This window comes from Scomber scombrus, chromosome 4, assembly GCF_963691925.1.
Source record: "Scomber scombrus chromosome 4, fScoSco1.1, whole genome shotgun sequence".
In the NCBI taxonomy this organism is placed as follows: Eukaryota; Metazoa; Chordata; class Actinopteri; order Scombriformes; family Scombridae; genus Scomber; species Scomber scombrus.
This window is the reverse complement of record NC_084973.1, coordinates 27,467,972-27,484,395: the sequence shown is the minus strand read 5'-3', so window position 1 is coordinate 27,484,395 and position 16,424 is coordinate 27,467,972. Positions and strand designations below refer to the sequence as shown.

General features: G+C 35.5%; 1 protein-coding gene across 1 annotated transcript in view; it reads left to right on the top strand.

Annotated features, from left to right (window-relative positions):
• The first annotated feature begins 1,033 nt into the window (after positions 1–1,033).
• Positions 1,034–16,424, top strand: part of LOC133979073 (uncharacterized) — an 81,012-nt gene continuing 65,621 nt past the window's right edge. The window contains exons 1-6 of the mRNA XM_062417507.1: positions 1,034–1,410; positions 1,494–1,535; positions 2,695–2,757; positions 13,825–13,887; positions 13,968–14,009; positions 14,100–14,162. Of these exons, the coding sequence (XP_062273491.1) occupies positions 1,164–1,410; positions 1,494–1,535; positions 2,695–2,757; positions 13,825–13,887; positions 13,968–14,009; positions 14,100–14,162 (520 nt within the window). The 5' untranslated portion in view covers positions 1,034–1,163. The remainder of the gene's footprint in view (positions 1,411–1,493; positions 1,536–2,694; positions 2,758–13,824; positions 13,888–13,967; positions 14,010–14,099; positions 14,163–16,424) is intronic.

Here is a 16,424-nt window from a genome sequence, read left to right as displayed (position 1 = left end):
AGGAAGTAAAAGTCATTCATTCAATATTTTACTGAAAAATAGGTACAGAAGTATCAGACACAAAATGTTTGTACCAAAAGGGATTGGGCAGCAGATCTGCCTGTGTCAATGTTGAGATTATTATTACTGCTGATTGATGCTGTACCAACTTCACTTACTTGATATTGATTAAGTATATATAGTTAAATCATTAACAATGCACCATTTTAGCAACAGTTTGCCTTAATCTGAAAAATAAGTAAAGTTGTTAAATAAATGTAACTGAGTAATTCAGTAATTTCAGTGTGTGTTGGATTTGAAATGTAAAGTAGCATGAAATGGGAATACTCAAGAAAAGCACACATTCAAAAACTACATAGTTATAATTAACTATTTATATTTGCACTTCTCAAAAAAGATTTTACAAATAGCTTCACAAGTAAAACTGTTATAGCAGAGCATAATTTAAAAGAGATTAATATAATTAAATATTAAATATGTACAAAGTAACAGAAACAAACATGAATACAGCATTCAAACATGTATTCATCATATTCTATAAAACGTTCTACTGGACCGTAAAATACTGATTGTGAATTTTAGTCAAACATTTGTTAATGACTGATGGGGAATTTATGAATGTGAATTGGTATCGAGACTAATTATGAGTCAGAAAATGAACGAGGGTTCATGTAAGGGTTAAACACAAACTCCTACAGTAACACTCTGTGGATCCATCTATTCACTCTAGAGCTTTAAACAGTGCAGCAGAGGGTTTCCGTATGTTTAGTGTATGTTTTTTGTTGTGTTGGATTTGCAATAAATGCTTTGAGACACATAAAAATACACATCAGATGGACCATGACCCAGACTCTTTACAACCTGAGTCTGGGAAACAAACACATAAATACTTATGAAAAATAAAAGACTGACATTACTCTTATCATCTCTTTACACTACAAAATTTCACTACCAATGATTTTGAAAGAACATCATTCTAACTTGTTGTTTGTTTTAAGTTCAGTGTTCAAGGATCTTTGGTGTTGTTTTTGCATTGGTTATCAAAGACACCTGTTTAATTCTCATGCAGCAGTTCAGTGACCTGTTTTACGTGTATATAAAGACAGGAACTGAAGGAGTGGTGTCAGACTGCATCTTGCTGTCTAAAGAGGTGATATTTCACAATGAGGCGTGCTGCAGCTTTTCTGGTGTTGCTGCTCTGTCTGTACTGGACGAGGGCTCAGGGTGAGAGTGGAGGGGTGACAGGGAATGATATCACTCAGACGGAGGTTCAGTCTGAGATCCTGGGTGTCATAGCAACCAGTGATCAGACCAACATCACCCCTGACATCTGGGCTGAGCTGAAGGAGCTGAGAGACATGGCCATCACACACAGTGTGGAACTGAGGAAGCTGGAGCAGCAGAATACAGGTTCATTCACATAGTGATCAACAAATTCATGAAATGTTCACATAGACATTACTTTTAGGAGTAATTTACTGCTTTTATTCCAGCCATACAGGCCAGACTGACAGCCAGTGAAAGCAAGAATGCAGGTAGATATTTATATTTTTATAAAATAATATGTAATGAATTCATGTTTGTGATTGTTTTGCTGTCAAACTCAAGAATAAAATGTAACAATTTATTTAAGATGTTTACTGAGATTAATATCTAAGATTCAAAATAAATGTTTTTAAATGTGTTCACAGTGTTGGAGTTCAGAATGACTGTCACTGAAGATGTGGTCAAAGATCTCCAAAGAGAGAACACAGGTGAGCTACAACAATCAAAAAAATGTAAATACTTTTTTATTGTATTCTAGCAAGGAGAATACATTTCTTTGATATTAAGGTGTGGTTCAGGATGAAATTTTGCCACTTTTAATTCCCAAAGTGACTGAAGAGAAGTCAAAAGATATTAATCTATTTAGCAGAGACAAGTTCAATATTAGGTTTCTAATCTGGTTGTTGATCAATTATTAATCTGATTATTAATTTTTCCTTCTATTGCAGATCTTCAATCCAGAGTAACAGCATTTGAAGATAAGAACACAGGTAAACTACAACAATCAATAAAATGTAAAAAAAACGCTGCCTGCTGATCAATTATTAATCTGACTATTAATTTTGTCTTCTATTGCAGAATGCAGGTAAACTACAATAATAAATGAAATGCAAAAAAACTTTCCTTTTTATTGTATTCTAGCAATAATAATATATTTATTTGATATTAAGGTGTGGTTCACGATGAACGTTTGCCAATTTTAATTCGCAAAATGAAGAGAAGCCAAAGCAGAGACAAGTTCAATATTAGGTTTCTAATCTGGTTGTTGATCAATTATCAATCTGATTATTAATTTTTCCTTCTATTGCAGATCTTCAATCCAGAGTAACAGCATTTGAAGATAAGAGCACAGGTCAGCCTCCATAGTGATCATGTTAACAATTTGAAACCTGCTGACCATAAACATACTTCACAATAATAATAATGTTAAATGTGTTGACAGTGTTGGAGGCCAGAATGAACACCAGTGAAAATGTGATGGAGGAGCTCACGATAGAGAATGAAGGTAAACATCTTATATCATTATTAAGAACAGCAGTAAACTGCAAAATACACAGCTGCTAGTTTATTAGGTACACATACAGGTATTTCAAGTTCCAGTTATGTAGATTATCTCCTTTAAAATAAAAATGTTGTATGTGTTGACAGTGTTGGAGTCCAGAATGAAAACCAGTGAAAACGAGGTGGAGGAGCTCAAGAGACAGAATGCAGGTAAACTGCTTATATCATTATTACAGAGTAACTTCATCCAGTAATCAACCTGCTTGTACTGCCGTCTCACAGAAGCTCCATGCTCCGTTCAAAAAGTCCAAATGCAACAGGATCAGAGTAACATCAGTTTCTATGAATACTATTCACCAAAAGAGTCTCAATACAATTTGTTCATCAACTGTTTATAAGTGGAGCTATTTTTTTCCTCTATGTGAATCTTCTCACATTCACACAGACCAACTAAAGGTGGCGTTCTCATTTGGTCTCACTGACGATGGACAAGTTGGACCCTTCAGTACTGACATCCCACTTAAGTTCAGTAAAGTCTTCACCAACTTTGGTCAGGCCTACAGTCCAACTACAGGTACTCATCTCTTTCTGCTACACACACAAATTAACTATTACAATGTAATGAACTCATTATAATTCTTTGTTAGATGTTTTTAATATTCATTAATTGTTACAGCTTTCACTCCATCTTTTGTAATTGCTTTTTTTCTCCACTATCTCTCCAGCTGCACACTTGGTTGTTTGAGGAGGAGAAATTTCTCTTTGAATTGGCTCTTTTGACATTTCACCCATGTTACCTTTTACAATGTATCATAACACTTTTAATGGAGTTTCTCTGTGTCCTCTCAGAGGACTTGAGCCAGGTCGTTGGTACTTTGCCAACATTGAGTCATGTGTGTGATTTTGTGTTATGTAATTACATTTCATTTGGTGACTGATAAGGTTATCATGATGAAGTGAGTTTCTCATTCATGCAGTTTTGTGAAACCTTTTCAAAACCTTTGCACAGATATTTACAGATAGTTTACAAAACACAAGAGAATGAAATGTTCTGCAAAGGCTTTGACAGGCTTTTGGTCTGTTTTAAGGTGATCACTTATATCTCTCTGTTATATCACTTTCTATAAACATTATGGGATACAAAATGACTCGCTGAATGTGTAACTGAGAGCTCTCAACTTTTACAGACTATACAGTCGCTGGGTAATGTGATGTTAACAAAGCAAGAGCACTGAACAACAATTCCTTCAGATTAGACAAACCCACCTACAGCAGCCTGACCAAAGTATTGAGAAGCAACAGCCTACTGAACTTAGAGAAGAGGAAGTTCAACAGCAGGAAAAAGCCTCACTGATTTTCTCCTCTGATGCAGGTCACTTCACAGCCCCAGTCAGAGGAGCCTACTACTTCTCATTCACTACAATGGATGTCCGGACTAACGTCTACAGTGCTGTTTTTCTCTATCACAATGACAAGAGAGTGTTGTGGAATAATAATTACAGTGATGAACATGGCTATAACAGACTTTCTAATTCACTGGTTCTTCAGCTGGAAAAGGGGGATGTGGTCTACATGGTTTTACCTGCCAACCGTAGTGTATATGATAATAGCAATTATCATACTACCTTTAACGGATTTCTGCTTTTTCCACTGTGAGACTATAACGTGAGAATTTCTTTACCTCTAAAAGTTTGCCATCGTCTACAAACAAGTCATACAGTATTCATATGTATATGAAAGGATGCACATTGTTGCTGTGTTGGCTTTGCTCTGTAACAAACTGCATTGGAAATAAAAAATTGTTGAAATTAAGTTAAAGTGCTGACTCTGACTTTCATTTGGGGATATTTAATCGTCATTCTTATACGTTAACTTCTAGTAAATTAAATAATTTAGTAGTCATTTATTGTTACAACCCACTATTCAAGTATAAGTGGGTAAACTTGTTGGGTCTCAGCTCATCAACACTGCAGCAACAACAACAATACAGTAGAACAGTACAATAGAAATAGCAGTAAAATAGTACTAAAGCCAATGAACCAGTACCATAATTACGTTTGCCAATAACGTAATAAGTTGTGTTATTGGTTGGTTATTCCGTTATTGGCTGCTAAGTGTGTGTGTAAATCGTTGTGTCTTATCTCAGGGTGAACCTGCTGTGCTGATTCATAGATGTGTCTGCTTCAGCACTGAGAGGAGGACATTTGGAGTTTGTGACACAACAAATACACACTCTCCTCACCTCTCTGAACAGGTAAACTACTGCCTATAGTTATATATGCACACATACACATTCTTTCACAGCTTGATCCACAGTATCACTCTACAGGATTGGAAATTCAAGTTTGATCTGATTTGAGTAGGGAGGATGGTGACGTCCATGTTGGTTTGATGATGCATGAGAGCAGGATCCACCTGTTTGACCTCAGCCCTGCTCTTTCAGGCCCTCACCACATGCTGATCATCACAGAGAAGGAAGACCTGCAACTTCCTGTGAGGGAGGGGCTTCTGGTGTCCGTGAACGACTGTATTGAGAGCGTTGACAGGTAACAGATGTGTTGGCTCACAGATGTGACAGACATGACTCTGTATGTTGAACTGAAGTCATAAAAACTGAATATTGTACACATTACTCATCTAACATGTTGTACCACATTCATATAATAGCAGTGTACTTTCATGTCATGTTCTGGTGAGCTCAGTTTGTGCTTTTAGATTATAATTCAGAAGCTGAGCCCAGCAGCTGGAAGTAAGTGGTTTAAGGCTCCGATATCTCATACCTCTTGAAACGTCAGATTTTTCTGTAGTATTAAAATAAGGCATAAGTTTAATATGTGCTGTGGTCAATGATTTGCTGTCAATGATTTGTAGGTGAGATGTAATTTTACTGATAGTTAGAGTCCTAGTTAAAACATTTGATGAAGACTTTGCTTTTTTAAGGCCCTGAGTTCTCCTGGAAAGTTGCTCATCTTCCATACTGCCCCTCTGATAGAGATGGGACACACACACTCCTCCTCAGAGTTCTTCAACAAACCAAGGTAACACACACACACACACATAAATACATGCAGCATGATATACTGTATAATTAAGACTTAATGTTATATTCATTATTGAAAAGGGGAAATGATGGGGTCGTTGTTTATGAACAGTATGTATTTCACACACTTGTTGGCAACTTACTGTGGAGACATCATATACATAATAAAGATTATAATAATGATGTCTATGGTGTTTCCACTGTAAGTTAATAATATTAATGATGTCTATGGGAGACACCGCTTGACTCCAGTCTGTACTACCTTGAGCTCTGATGCTAACTCCGCCCCTCATGTGGCTGATAGTATTGTGAACAATGAAGTTGAAGCGCACTCTGCTGGACAAACTGTGTAATAACACCATGTCTAAATCACACCAAGCATCATTTTCTGCATTACATGTTCTGTAAAAAGGTTTTCATATCGGCTGGGCACTAGTACACATGACGCTAATGCTTTCATTTGTCATTTTAATTTGTTATTGTAAGACAAGTGGGTAGCTATTAGTGCTGTGATCTGTTACCAGAATATACATTTAACACAAAGCTCGAAAAGGGGTGTGTCTAGGTCTGAGAGGCATAAATTGAGTGTGTCATTCAAACAGTGGATCTTGAACAAGGTGCTGAACCCCAAATCTGGACTGTGGTGCTTCACTATGGATCACTTTGAGCTCCGGCTTCTCAGCAGTAAAGGAAGTGTGTGTGAAAATGTGTGTTTAGGTAAATGAGGTAATGAGGTGAGAAAGAAATGTTTTTGTCTTTCTTACAGAGAGATTACAACCTGCAAGAGGACATCAAGCTGAGTCATGGGATTAGAATGAACTTTTTGGTTCATCGTACGCTCAAGGAGATTTCTATCATGAACAAGCACATAGAGCAACGGCAGGCACCAGCATGACTGTACCACTAACATCTGGCAACTCAGGCAAAAAAGGTAGTTAATGTCAAACATTAACAGTCATTCTTTCCTTTTCTTTTTAATAGTGGACCACTTTGGCTGAGATGTCTTCAGTTTTATTATGCTACGGTTGTCTTTCACAGCTAGTCTGAAGACCACCTCACTTTTTTGTCATTATGTTATGTTGCATCAATCATCAATCTAAACAGTCAATCATCGTAACTAAGAGAAAACAGAATTTTAGAAAATTCTGCAAATGTATTAAAAGGAAAAACTGACGTAAATATTCAAACCAAACGTCCACTTGGTTCTGAGGAATCTAGACCCAACCTGGTACCTGAGTCAGACCAGGTCCAAATATTACTCAGTCTAATCGATTGACGACTGTAAAAGGTATCAGCTCTGATTATGTGTATGTTACGATCTCCGTGGAAGATAACAGTGTGTTTTGAGTGAGAGGAGAATGTAAACTGTGAAGTGAATTGACGTGAGGGATAACTTAATGGAAAAAAAGAACAAGTGGGTAAAAACAACAGTAACATCTACTGTTTTCTCCTGTTTTATGTGTATAGTTGACAAAGAAGAGAAAACAGTTCTGACAAGCTTATGTTAGGTAAATGAGTTGTCTGCAAGATCTATGCTGTTAAATAAATTTGGGACTTGGCATTGGATTTTGATTCATAGACGTTACATTTATTATTAATTTATATACAATAAAGGATAATCTGTTTTTGTAATACCTGTATGGTATGTGTTCATGTTGGTCATGATTTCAAGTCAGTTTTATTGATGTAGCTCAACGTCACAAGTCACATATTTCTACAAAACTCTACAAAATCTTAGACCTTTGAGTTAAATAAGGAGGAACCCCTTAAAAATCCTTTAAAATGATAATATAATATAATAAAGCTATATAATAAATGTCATTTGCATTCTTCTGAATGAGTAGTAAACAGGTCACTGACTGAAACAAGAGCTTGTAGTAATGAGGCTGATTCATTGATTAAATTGTGCAATGATTACTGCTACATCCTAACTATAAAGGAGATGGTACCCACAAGGTAATTAAATAATAAATTACTAATACCCCTTCATGGAAATGGTGCTCTGTGTGATGCACTATTCATTTCTCTCAGTCTGTAATTAAAGAAAGGCTATTTTATCCATGGTATTAGAGAACAGACTGCAAGATGTCCCACATATACAGAAGAATACAGAATATTATCCTTTAAACAATTGGAAGATGTAGGGACAGTTGACAAGAAGGTCTGTGAGAGAAACAGCGAAACCTTATTATCCAAAAAGAAGAACAAAACATTTTAATATACAAATGTTCTCAATTTGCTCTGACTTCAACTTCTTCTTACATTGTCTACATTACTTGTCTTCAGGAGCTGAAAACAAGTCTGTCCCTGATGCAGCTGCTCATCCTTACAATGAACCATCAAAAAAGAGGAGCATTACTCCACTGGTGAGGAAATTAACATTATCATTATAACCATATATTATTACAGAAGACAGCTTTGTTGTTAAATTTTGCATTGCATATTAATGACATAAATATTGTTCCTACAGAGGTTGAATATACTTGTATTGTAACTTGATTAAACAAACTTCTTAACATTTGCCAAATGAATCTAATGTAATGCAGTGTTTCCACTAGAGTTGTAAGGCTGTTGCTGCTGACATCCACCTCAACATTGTACTATCTTTAATTCATTAATAAAATTAAAAACACTGCTTTCAGGCCAGCAATGAGTGGAGTCGTTCAGTAGTTTTACATCAGCGTGCACTACTACTCAACCAAGTGACACAGTTTGATAAACTACCACGAGATATCGTAACACGATATCGCAGGACGAAACGCGGCGATATTTCTCGTCGACGTGAATTTTGTCTCGCGAAGATATAATTAAGGGGCGCACCAAAAAAAAAAAAGACGATCAGTTTTCTATCGCTCATTGGCACATGTCTTCTTTTTATAATGTCACTTGTGGATCATTAACCTTGTTGCAGTTTCTACCTGCTGAGAAGATCTCACAGAAGTATGAGAAGAGGAGAGGAGCAGTAGGTCAACCTCAGGCCTCTACCAGGCGGGGAGTAGCCTACTGGTCCTCTGAAATGATGCCGAGGCGAAAGTAACTTAAAACTGCATTCTATCAAAATGCCACCAGAGGGCGACCGTTTTGGTGTCAAAAGGACTTCCTCTCTATACAAGTCAGTGGAGAATTCACCAACTTCTCACTTGATTTCTAAACTCAGTAAACGTTTTCAAAATGTGTTTATGGTCTCAATCGCTAGTTTAAAGAAAATTCCGGGGAAATTTTGAGTGCCACGGGACTGCTGCCGGAATGAGTACACGATTTATTTCCAGTGTTCAAAAGTCACCCTGATCATATTCTGGTTTCGAGTATTAAGTACATCTTACTAGTCAGTATCAAGTGTAATGTACTTTATTCTCAACTTAACATCCCGGAAATATTAAGTAAATGTTCATGATATTTAAGCATAAATAATATTTATTTAAACTAATTAATAAAAGTCTACTTTAATTTTTTTCACAGACAGGAACATCACTGTTATGAAATTAATAAGTAAATCTTATCATGAAGAGAGTAGATTTTATTATACTTTTTTATGACTGGAATTCTTCTTGGAAATTGACTGGAAATATTCCAGTATTTCAATTCCAATATTCCAGGTAATCATATTTAAGCATAATTAAAATGTATTTAAATAAACTAATTAAAGTCCTTGTAAAGAAAGAATAAATATGTGTTCTGAGTTTGACATGCCACAGAAAAGTGTGTTGTTAACCACCCTGCCAAATGTGAATGATTAAAAAAAAATCACTAAATATGTGAAATTAGGCTTCAAAGTTGTTCCTCCTGATGCTCATATAAGTAGAATCCGTGTTTTTATTTTTCCCCATTTTCCCCGGAAATTTTCAAGATGGCGCTGCCCGGCAGCAGTCCCCAAATCATAGCCACAAACCAATTGGTGACGTCACGGATGTTTATATATACACATTATATATATATATATATATACACACACAATATATATACACAGTCTATGGTCTCTACACTGAAAGCCTGAGGTAGGAGGAGCAGAGGAATCTAGCACATATGTGGAAGCCTCATGATGCAAAAAGTAAAATGAGTCACACTTTAACACAATTTATATGTTCTACTTGTGTATTTATGTGATACAGGATTTGTACAATTTACTTTTATTTCTGTGTTTTTTTATTAGCAATATGTTATGATTTGTGATAATTGGATTCTTTATTTAATTTATATTTATATATTAGAATTGTTTCTACTCTTTACAATTTACTTTTTAGTATTTGTGATTGTATCTAACTTTTGTATTTATGGTTGTTATTTCCATAAATACCAAAATTATCCATCTATAAAATATCTATATGGGGAAACCTTTTACAATGCTGCATACTGCATATGATAATTATATATTTAGAAAGTAGAAAAAAGTGATTCATAATAAGCTGATTAGTTCAAACATTTCAATTCAATTTCCATTTTGTGAATTTTAAATAATAGAACAGTCATGTATTTCCTCATTGAAGTTTTCTTAAAAATATAGTTAAAATCTCGTGTCGTCTCAATCTTGTGAACCCAATATCTCGTCTTGTCTCGTGAGCTGAGTGTATCGTCACACCCCTAGTGTAACGTGATTAATTGCCACCTACTGTAATACCACTTTAAAATGGTTAAATAATAATAATATGATACACCATAATTTAACACAATTACTCTCTAATAACTTTACTTTTGCCCCCTTTTAAGCTGCAATCATTACCTCCAGATGACAGGAGTGGTGGGCAGTCTCAACACACAGCTATTCAGTTTTTTTTTAATTACATATTTTCATTTGTAATGAATGTAACACATACTGTTTTTCTCCACTTTTAGTCTCCTCCATTAATGGATGATTCATCTCAGTGTGAACAAACAAAGACCAGTGATTAACAGCGTTCAGTTGTCAGCAGCAAAGTCAAAGGTAATAATGCATCAAATTATTAAAGCAGCTATAGTCAATATATCTTTTATTACAACAATGTGTTACATGACAATGAGTAATGTCAGAGTTGTCACTTGTATTAAACTTGCAACCTGCTAAGAGCTCTGTGTCTATTGGGGCCTTAAACAGCTTTATTGCGGGTTTCAGCTTATTGTTTAGCTTTACTGTTTTGGTTCACTCTCATGGTGTTTTCAACCACAGCAGACAAATATTTTCCAAGAAAATTTTTTTTGAAACGCCACCTGCTAAGCACACAGTTGGCAACTAGCTAGCGATGAGAAAATGTTATGTAAAGCCATCTGCTAAGCACACAGTTGGCAGTCCATGACTGGAAAATTACCAATTTTACAGTCATTGAAAACACATAGAAAATGAGAGGAAAAGTAAAATTGAACAATATTTTTATTGCTAATGTTGTTAGCATAAATACATGGGATTCATGGCAAAATTAGCATCACAGCTATCAATAAGTCAACTTTTCTTTATATAGCACCTTTCAAACAAATCAAATGCAATTCAAAGTGCTTTACAGCTCAAAGTTAAAATGTACTTGGTAACTAATTGGTAACTAATGCAAACTGAGAAATTAAACATGAGTAGATAAAATAATGCATCACAACTAGTTTAGAAGCCAATCCTGGTCCAATATTCAACTTTCACAAATGTGATGTGGACACTTCAAGCCTGCAGTGCACAAAGACTGAATAGACTTTAGTAGGAGACATCTTAAAATCGCACCTATTCAGAGTGGCATACTCTGTCTTATACTGACTATGCAATCACATTCTTGTTTATTTATTGTACTAATGCACTATGTAGTCACATTCATATTTATTTATTTATCTTTGCACTAAATGTTACCTGATTTATATTGTTTGATGTACTGTTATGTTATATGTGCCTTGTAAGGTGTCCTTGAGTGCTTTGAAAGGCGCCTTTAAATAAAATGCATTATTATTATTATTATCTTTCTGTCCAGTAGTTAAACCTCTGAAATTAAATATATCCCACTTTATACCTCCTTAAAACTTATGAAGATAAAGGGTTTTGTCTCCATTTTGAAATCATTCCTGAGGCAAACAGGTAGCCAGTGCAGAGACTTTAAAATCGGTGTAATGTGTGCTATCGTTCTGGTCTTTGTCAGCACACATGCAGCTGAGTTCTGAATGAACTGTAACTGAGATATATTCTTTTTTGGGAGACCGGAAAGCAGAGCATTACAGTTGTCCATTCTGCATTAAAAGTGTGCATTAGCATCTCTGTACTGGCATGAGAGAAAAACGGTCGACCTCTGGCAATGTTGTTTTAAATGATAAAATGCAGTCTTGGTGTTGACGGGGGTTCAGTGCCAGTGCATGCAGTTTCTCATTGAGTTTTTACCTCGGGGCTTCAGTACAAATGACCAAAATTTGAGATTTGTCCTGGTTGAGCTGTAGAAAAGTCTCAGCCATCCATAATTTAATATCTAAAATACAGTTAAAAAGGCCTTTTATTGGTTTATAAAGCTCTTAATGGTCTTACTCCTTCCTATTTATCAGATTTGCTTTTATCCTATGAACCCTCTATAACTCTCAGGTCTTCTGGTAGCGGCCTTTTAATTATTCCCAAAGTCCAGACAAAAACCCACAGAGAGGCATCTTTTTATTATTCTGGTCCTGGTCTGTGGAGCAGCCTTCCTGAGTACCTGAGAGCAGCAGAGAGTGTAGATATTTTAAAAGCAAACTTAAGACCTATACCTTTTTAATTTGGCTTTCAATTGTACCACCTTGGTTTTCTGTTTTTTTGTTGTGCTGGATTTGTAATAAATGCTTTAAGACACATAAAAATACACATCACATGGACCATGACCCAGACTCTTTACAACCTGAGTCTGGAAAACAAACAGTTACATAATTATGAAAAATAAAAAACTGACATTGCTCTTATCATCTCTTTACACTACAAACTTTCACTACCAATGATTTTGAAAGAACATCATTCTAACTTGTTATTTGCTTTAAGTTCAGTGTTCAAGGATCTTTGGTGTTATTTTTGCATTGGTTATCAAAGACACCTGTTTAATTCTCATACAGCAGTTCAGTGACCTGTTTTACGTGTATATAAAGACAGGAACTGAAGGAGTGGTGTCAGACTGCATCTTGCTGTCTAAAGAAGTGATATTTCACAATGAGGCGTGCTGCAGCTTTTCTGGTGTTGCTGCTCTGTCTGTACTGGACGAGGGCTCAGGGTGAGAGTGGAGGGGTGCCAGGGAATGATATCACTCAGAGGGAGGTTCAGTCTGAGATCCTGGGTGTCATAGCAACCAGTGATCAGACCAACATCACCCCTGACATCTGGACTGAGCTGAAGGAGCTGAGAGACATGGCCATCAAACACAGTGTGGAGCTGAGCAACAGCAAGAGCAAGATGGAGAAGCTGGAGCAGGAGAATACAGGTTCATTCACATAGTGATCAACAAATGCATGTAATGTTCACATAAACATTACTTTTAGGAGTAATTTACTGCTTTTATTACAGCCATACAGGCCAGACTGACAGCCAGTGAAAGCAAGAATGCAGGTAGATATTTATATTTTATAAAATTATATATAATTAATGTTTCTGATTATTTTCCTGTCAAACTCAAAAATGACATGTAACCATTTCTTACAGATGTTTAATGAGATTAATATCTAAGATTCAAAATGAAGCTTTTAGTGATGAACTTTAAATCTGTTGACAGTGTTGGAGGCCAGAATGAACGCCAGTGAAAAAGATGTGGAGGAGCTCAAGCGGGAGTACACAGGTATTGTGTAAATGTTTCTTTTTTTTTGTATTATAGCAATTTTGCCAGTTTTAATTCTCAATGTAACTGAAGAAAAGTCAATAGATACTCGTTTATTTAGCATAGACAAGTTCAATATGAGATGTTTAATTCCATTATTAATCTGATTATTAATATTTTTTGCTTTCTATTGCAGATCTTCAAAACAGAATAAGAGCGTGTGAAGATAAGAGCACAGGTCAGCCTCCATAATGATCATGTTAACAATTTGAAACCTGTTGACCATAAACATACTTCACAATAATATTAATGTTAAATGTGTTGACAGTGTTGGAGGCCAGAATGAACACCAGTGAAAACGAGATGATGAAGCTCAAGATAGAGAATGCATGTAAACTGCTTATATCATTATTAAGAACAGCAGTAAGATGCAAAATACATAGCTGCTAGTTTATTAGGTACACACGCAGATATTTAAAGTTCCAGTTATGTAGATTATCTCCTTTAAACTAAAAATGTTGAATGTATTTACAGTTTTGAAGGCCAAAATGAACACCAGTGAAAATGTGATGGAGGAGCTCAAGATAGAGAACACAGGTAAATTACAATAATAAATAAAAAAACGCTGCCTGCTGAACAATTATTAATCTGATTATTAATTTTGCCTTCTATTGCAGATCTTCAATCCAGAGTAACAGCGAGTGAAGATAAGAGCACAGGTCAACCTCCATAGTGATCATGTTAACAACGTGAAACCTGCTGATCATAAATATACTTCACAATAATATTAATGTTAAATGTGTTGACAGTGTTGGAGGCCAGAATGAACACCAGTGAAAACGAGGTGGAGGAGCTGAAGATAGAGAACACAGGTAAGCTACAACAATAAATTAAAATGCAAAACCTTTTCTTTTTTACTGTATTCTAGCAAAGAGAATACATTTATTTGATATTAAGGTGGGATTCATGATGAACTGTTGCCAGTTTTAATTCCCAAAGTGACTGAAGAGAAGTCAAAAGATATTTAACTATTTAGCAGAGACAAGTTCAGTATTAGATTTGTTCAAACTTTTTTTTCCCCTTTTATCAAGTGCAGTCATCCAATAAAGTATTCATACAGTACAATAAGAGATACAATAAAATAAAATAATAAATGTAATCGGTATAAGTGTCTTTAGGCGGTTACTAGTCCATGGATCTCTTGACCTTACCCATCAAGGGCAAGACTTAATAACACAGAATATGTAGGTTAAATGAGGATTGTTCATCATCACAATATTGCATTATGTACAGTATTACATTGAGATATACATTACAACAGAAGAATAGGATCAAAACTGACAAGTCATATGAAGTATGACGATTATAATGGTCATTCTATAAATGGGCATTATTTCATTTCTTTTTGTACATTTTGCCAATATTCTGATAAATGTATGCCTGTGGTCTCCCAGCAAGCCACATCCCCTCCAGCACTATTCTGAGGTATTGCTCCATGTTGATGTAACGTGGGGTTTTGAAGTACCTAATTTTAATTTTCCATTCAAACTTTTTGCAATTAGGGCTACTAGTTATCTTATGTACCTGGCTACATGAAGTTTCCCAGTGTTCATCAGAAATGATGATATTCATCTCTAATTCCCATTTTCTTTTAATATCCAGATTATTATTTTTTAATTTCTCCCACAATATCTTGTATATATGTGATATGAGCTTTGTTTTAACTGTTCCCTCAATTGATAAAATAATAATAATAATACTAGAATAGAAAATAAAAAAAGTTCTATATTAGATGATGGGGCATTAAGGTTGTGTAAGTAGTGTCCTATTTGTGAGCATCTGAAAAAGTCTTGATTTGGTGAGTCATATTTGTTTTGGAGCTGTTCAAAAGATTTCAGAACATCCCCCTCAAACAACTGATCTAAAACTATTAAACAATGGACTTCCCATCTTTTAAAACCTGTATAAAGTCTAGCTGGAAGGAAATCTATGTTATTTGCTTCCCTTATAGCTCTTGATAATGACATAGGAAGTTGTAACTTTTTTTCTTACAACTGACCATGTTTTTATAGTGTTTTTTACCCATACTTTGTAATCTTCTATTTCCCTCAGTGATCCTGATTGAAACATGGGATTGAGTCCAGTGGCTGGTCCGAGCAGTCACTCTGCTCCATTCTGACCCATATAGTATCAGTGTCTTGGGATCCAGGCAACCGTTGACCTACGTTGAGCTGCCCAATAGTTCTCTTTCAGACTGGACAAATCCAGACCTCCCCTGTCTTTTGAGCATGGTAGCCTTTTAAATTTAAGTCTGGGTGGTTTACTTTGCCGTATACATTTTGGCAGCCACTTATTGATTGTAGTGACAGTGGAAACAGGAATAGGTATATATATAGGTAATGACTGAAAAAGAAATAGTAATCTTGGCAGTATGTTCATTCTTATTGCTGCTATTAGCCCTATTAGAGACAGTGGGAGAATTTCACATTTTGTAAGATCTGCTTTTACTTGGTCGATCAATTTCCCAAAGTTGACTTTGAATAGTTTTGAAATACCTTTTGTTTTTGTGAATCTGAAAATATTATATTTTAAATCGGCTGTAGATCAATTCATAGTTATTAATTTTGCCTTCTATTGCAGATCTTCAATCCAGAGTAACAGCATTTGAAGATAAGAGCACAGGTCAGCCTTCATAGTGATCATGTTAACAATTTGAAACCTGCTCATCATAAACATACTTCACAATAATATTAATGTTAAATGTGTTGACAGTGTTGGAGGCCAGAATGAACACCAGTGAAAACGAGGTGGAGGAGCTCAAGAGACAGAATGCAGGTAAACTGCTTATATCATTATTAAAGAGTAACTTCATCCAGTAATCAGCCTGCTTGTACTGCCGTCTCACAGAAGCTCCATGCTCCGTTCAAAAAGTCCAAATGCGACAGGATCAGAGTAACAACAGTTTCTATGAATACTATTCACCAAAAGAGACACAATACAATTTGTTCATCAACTGTTTATAAGTGGAGCTATTTTTTTCCTCAATGTGAATCTTCTCACATTCACACAGACCAACTAAAGGTGGCGTTCTCACTTGGTCTCACTGATGATGGACAAGTTGGACCCTTCAGTAC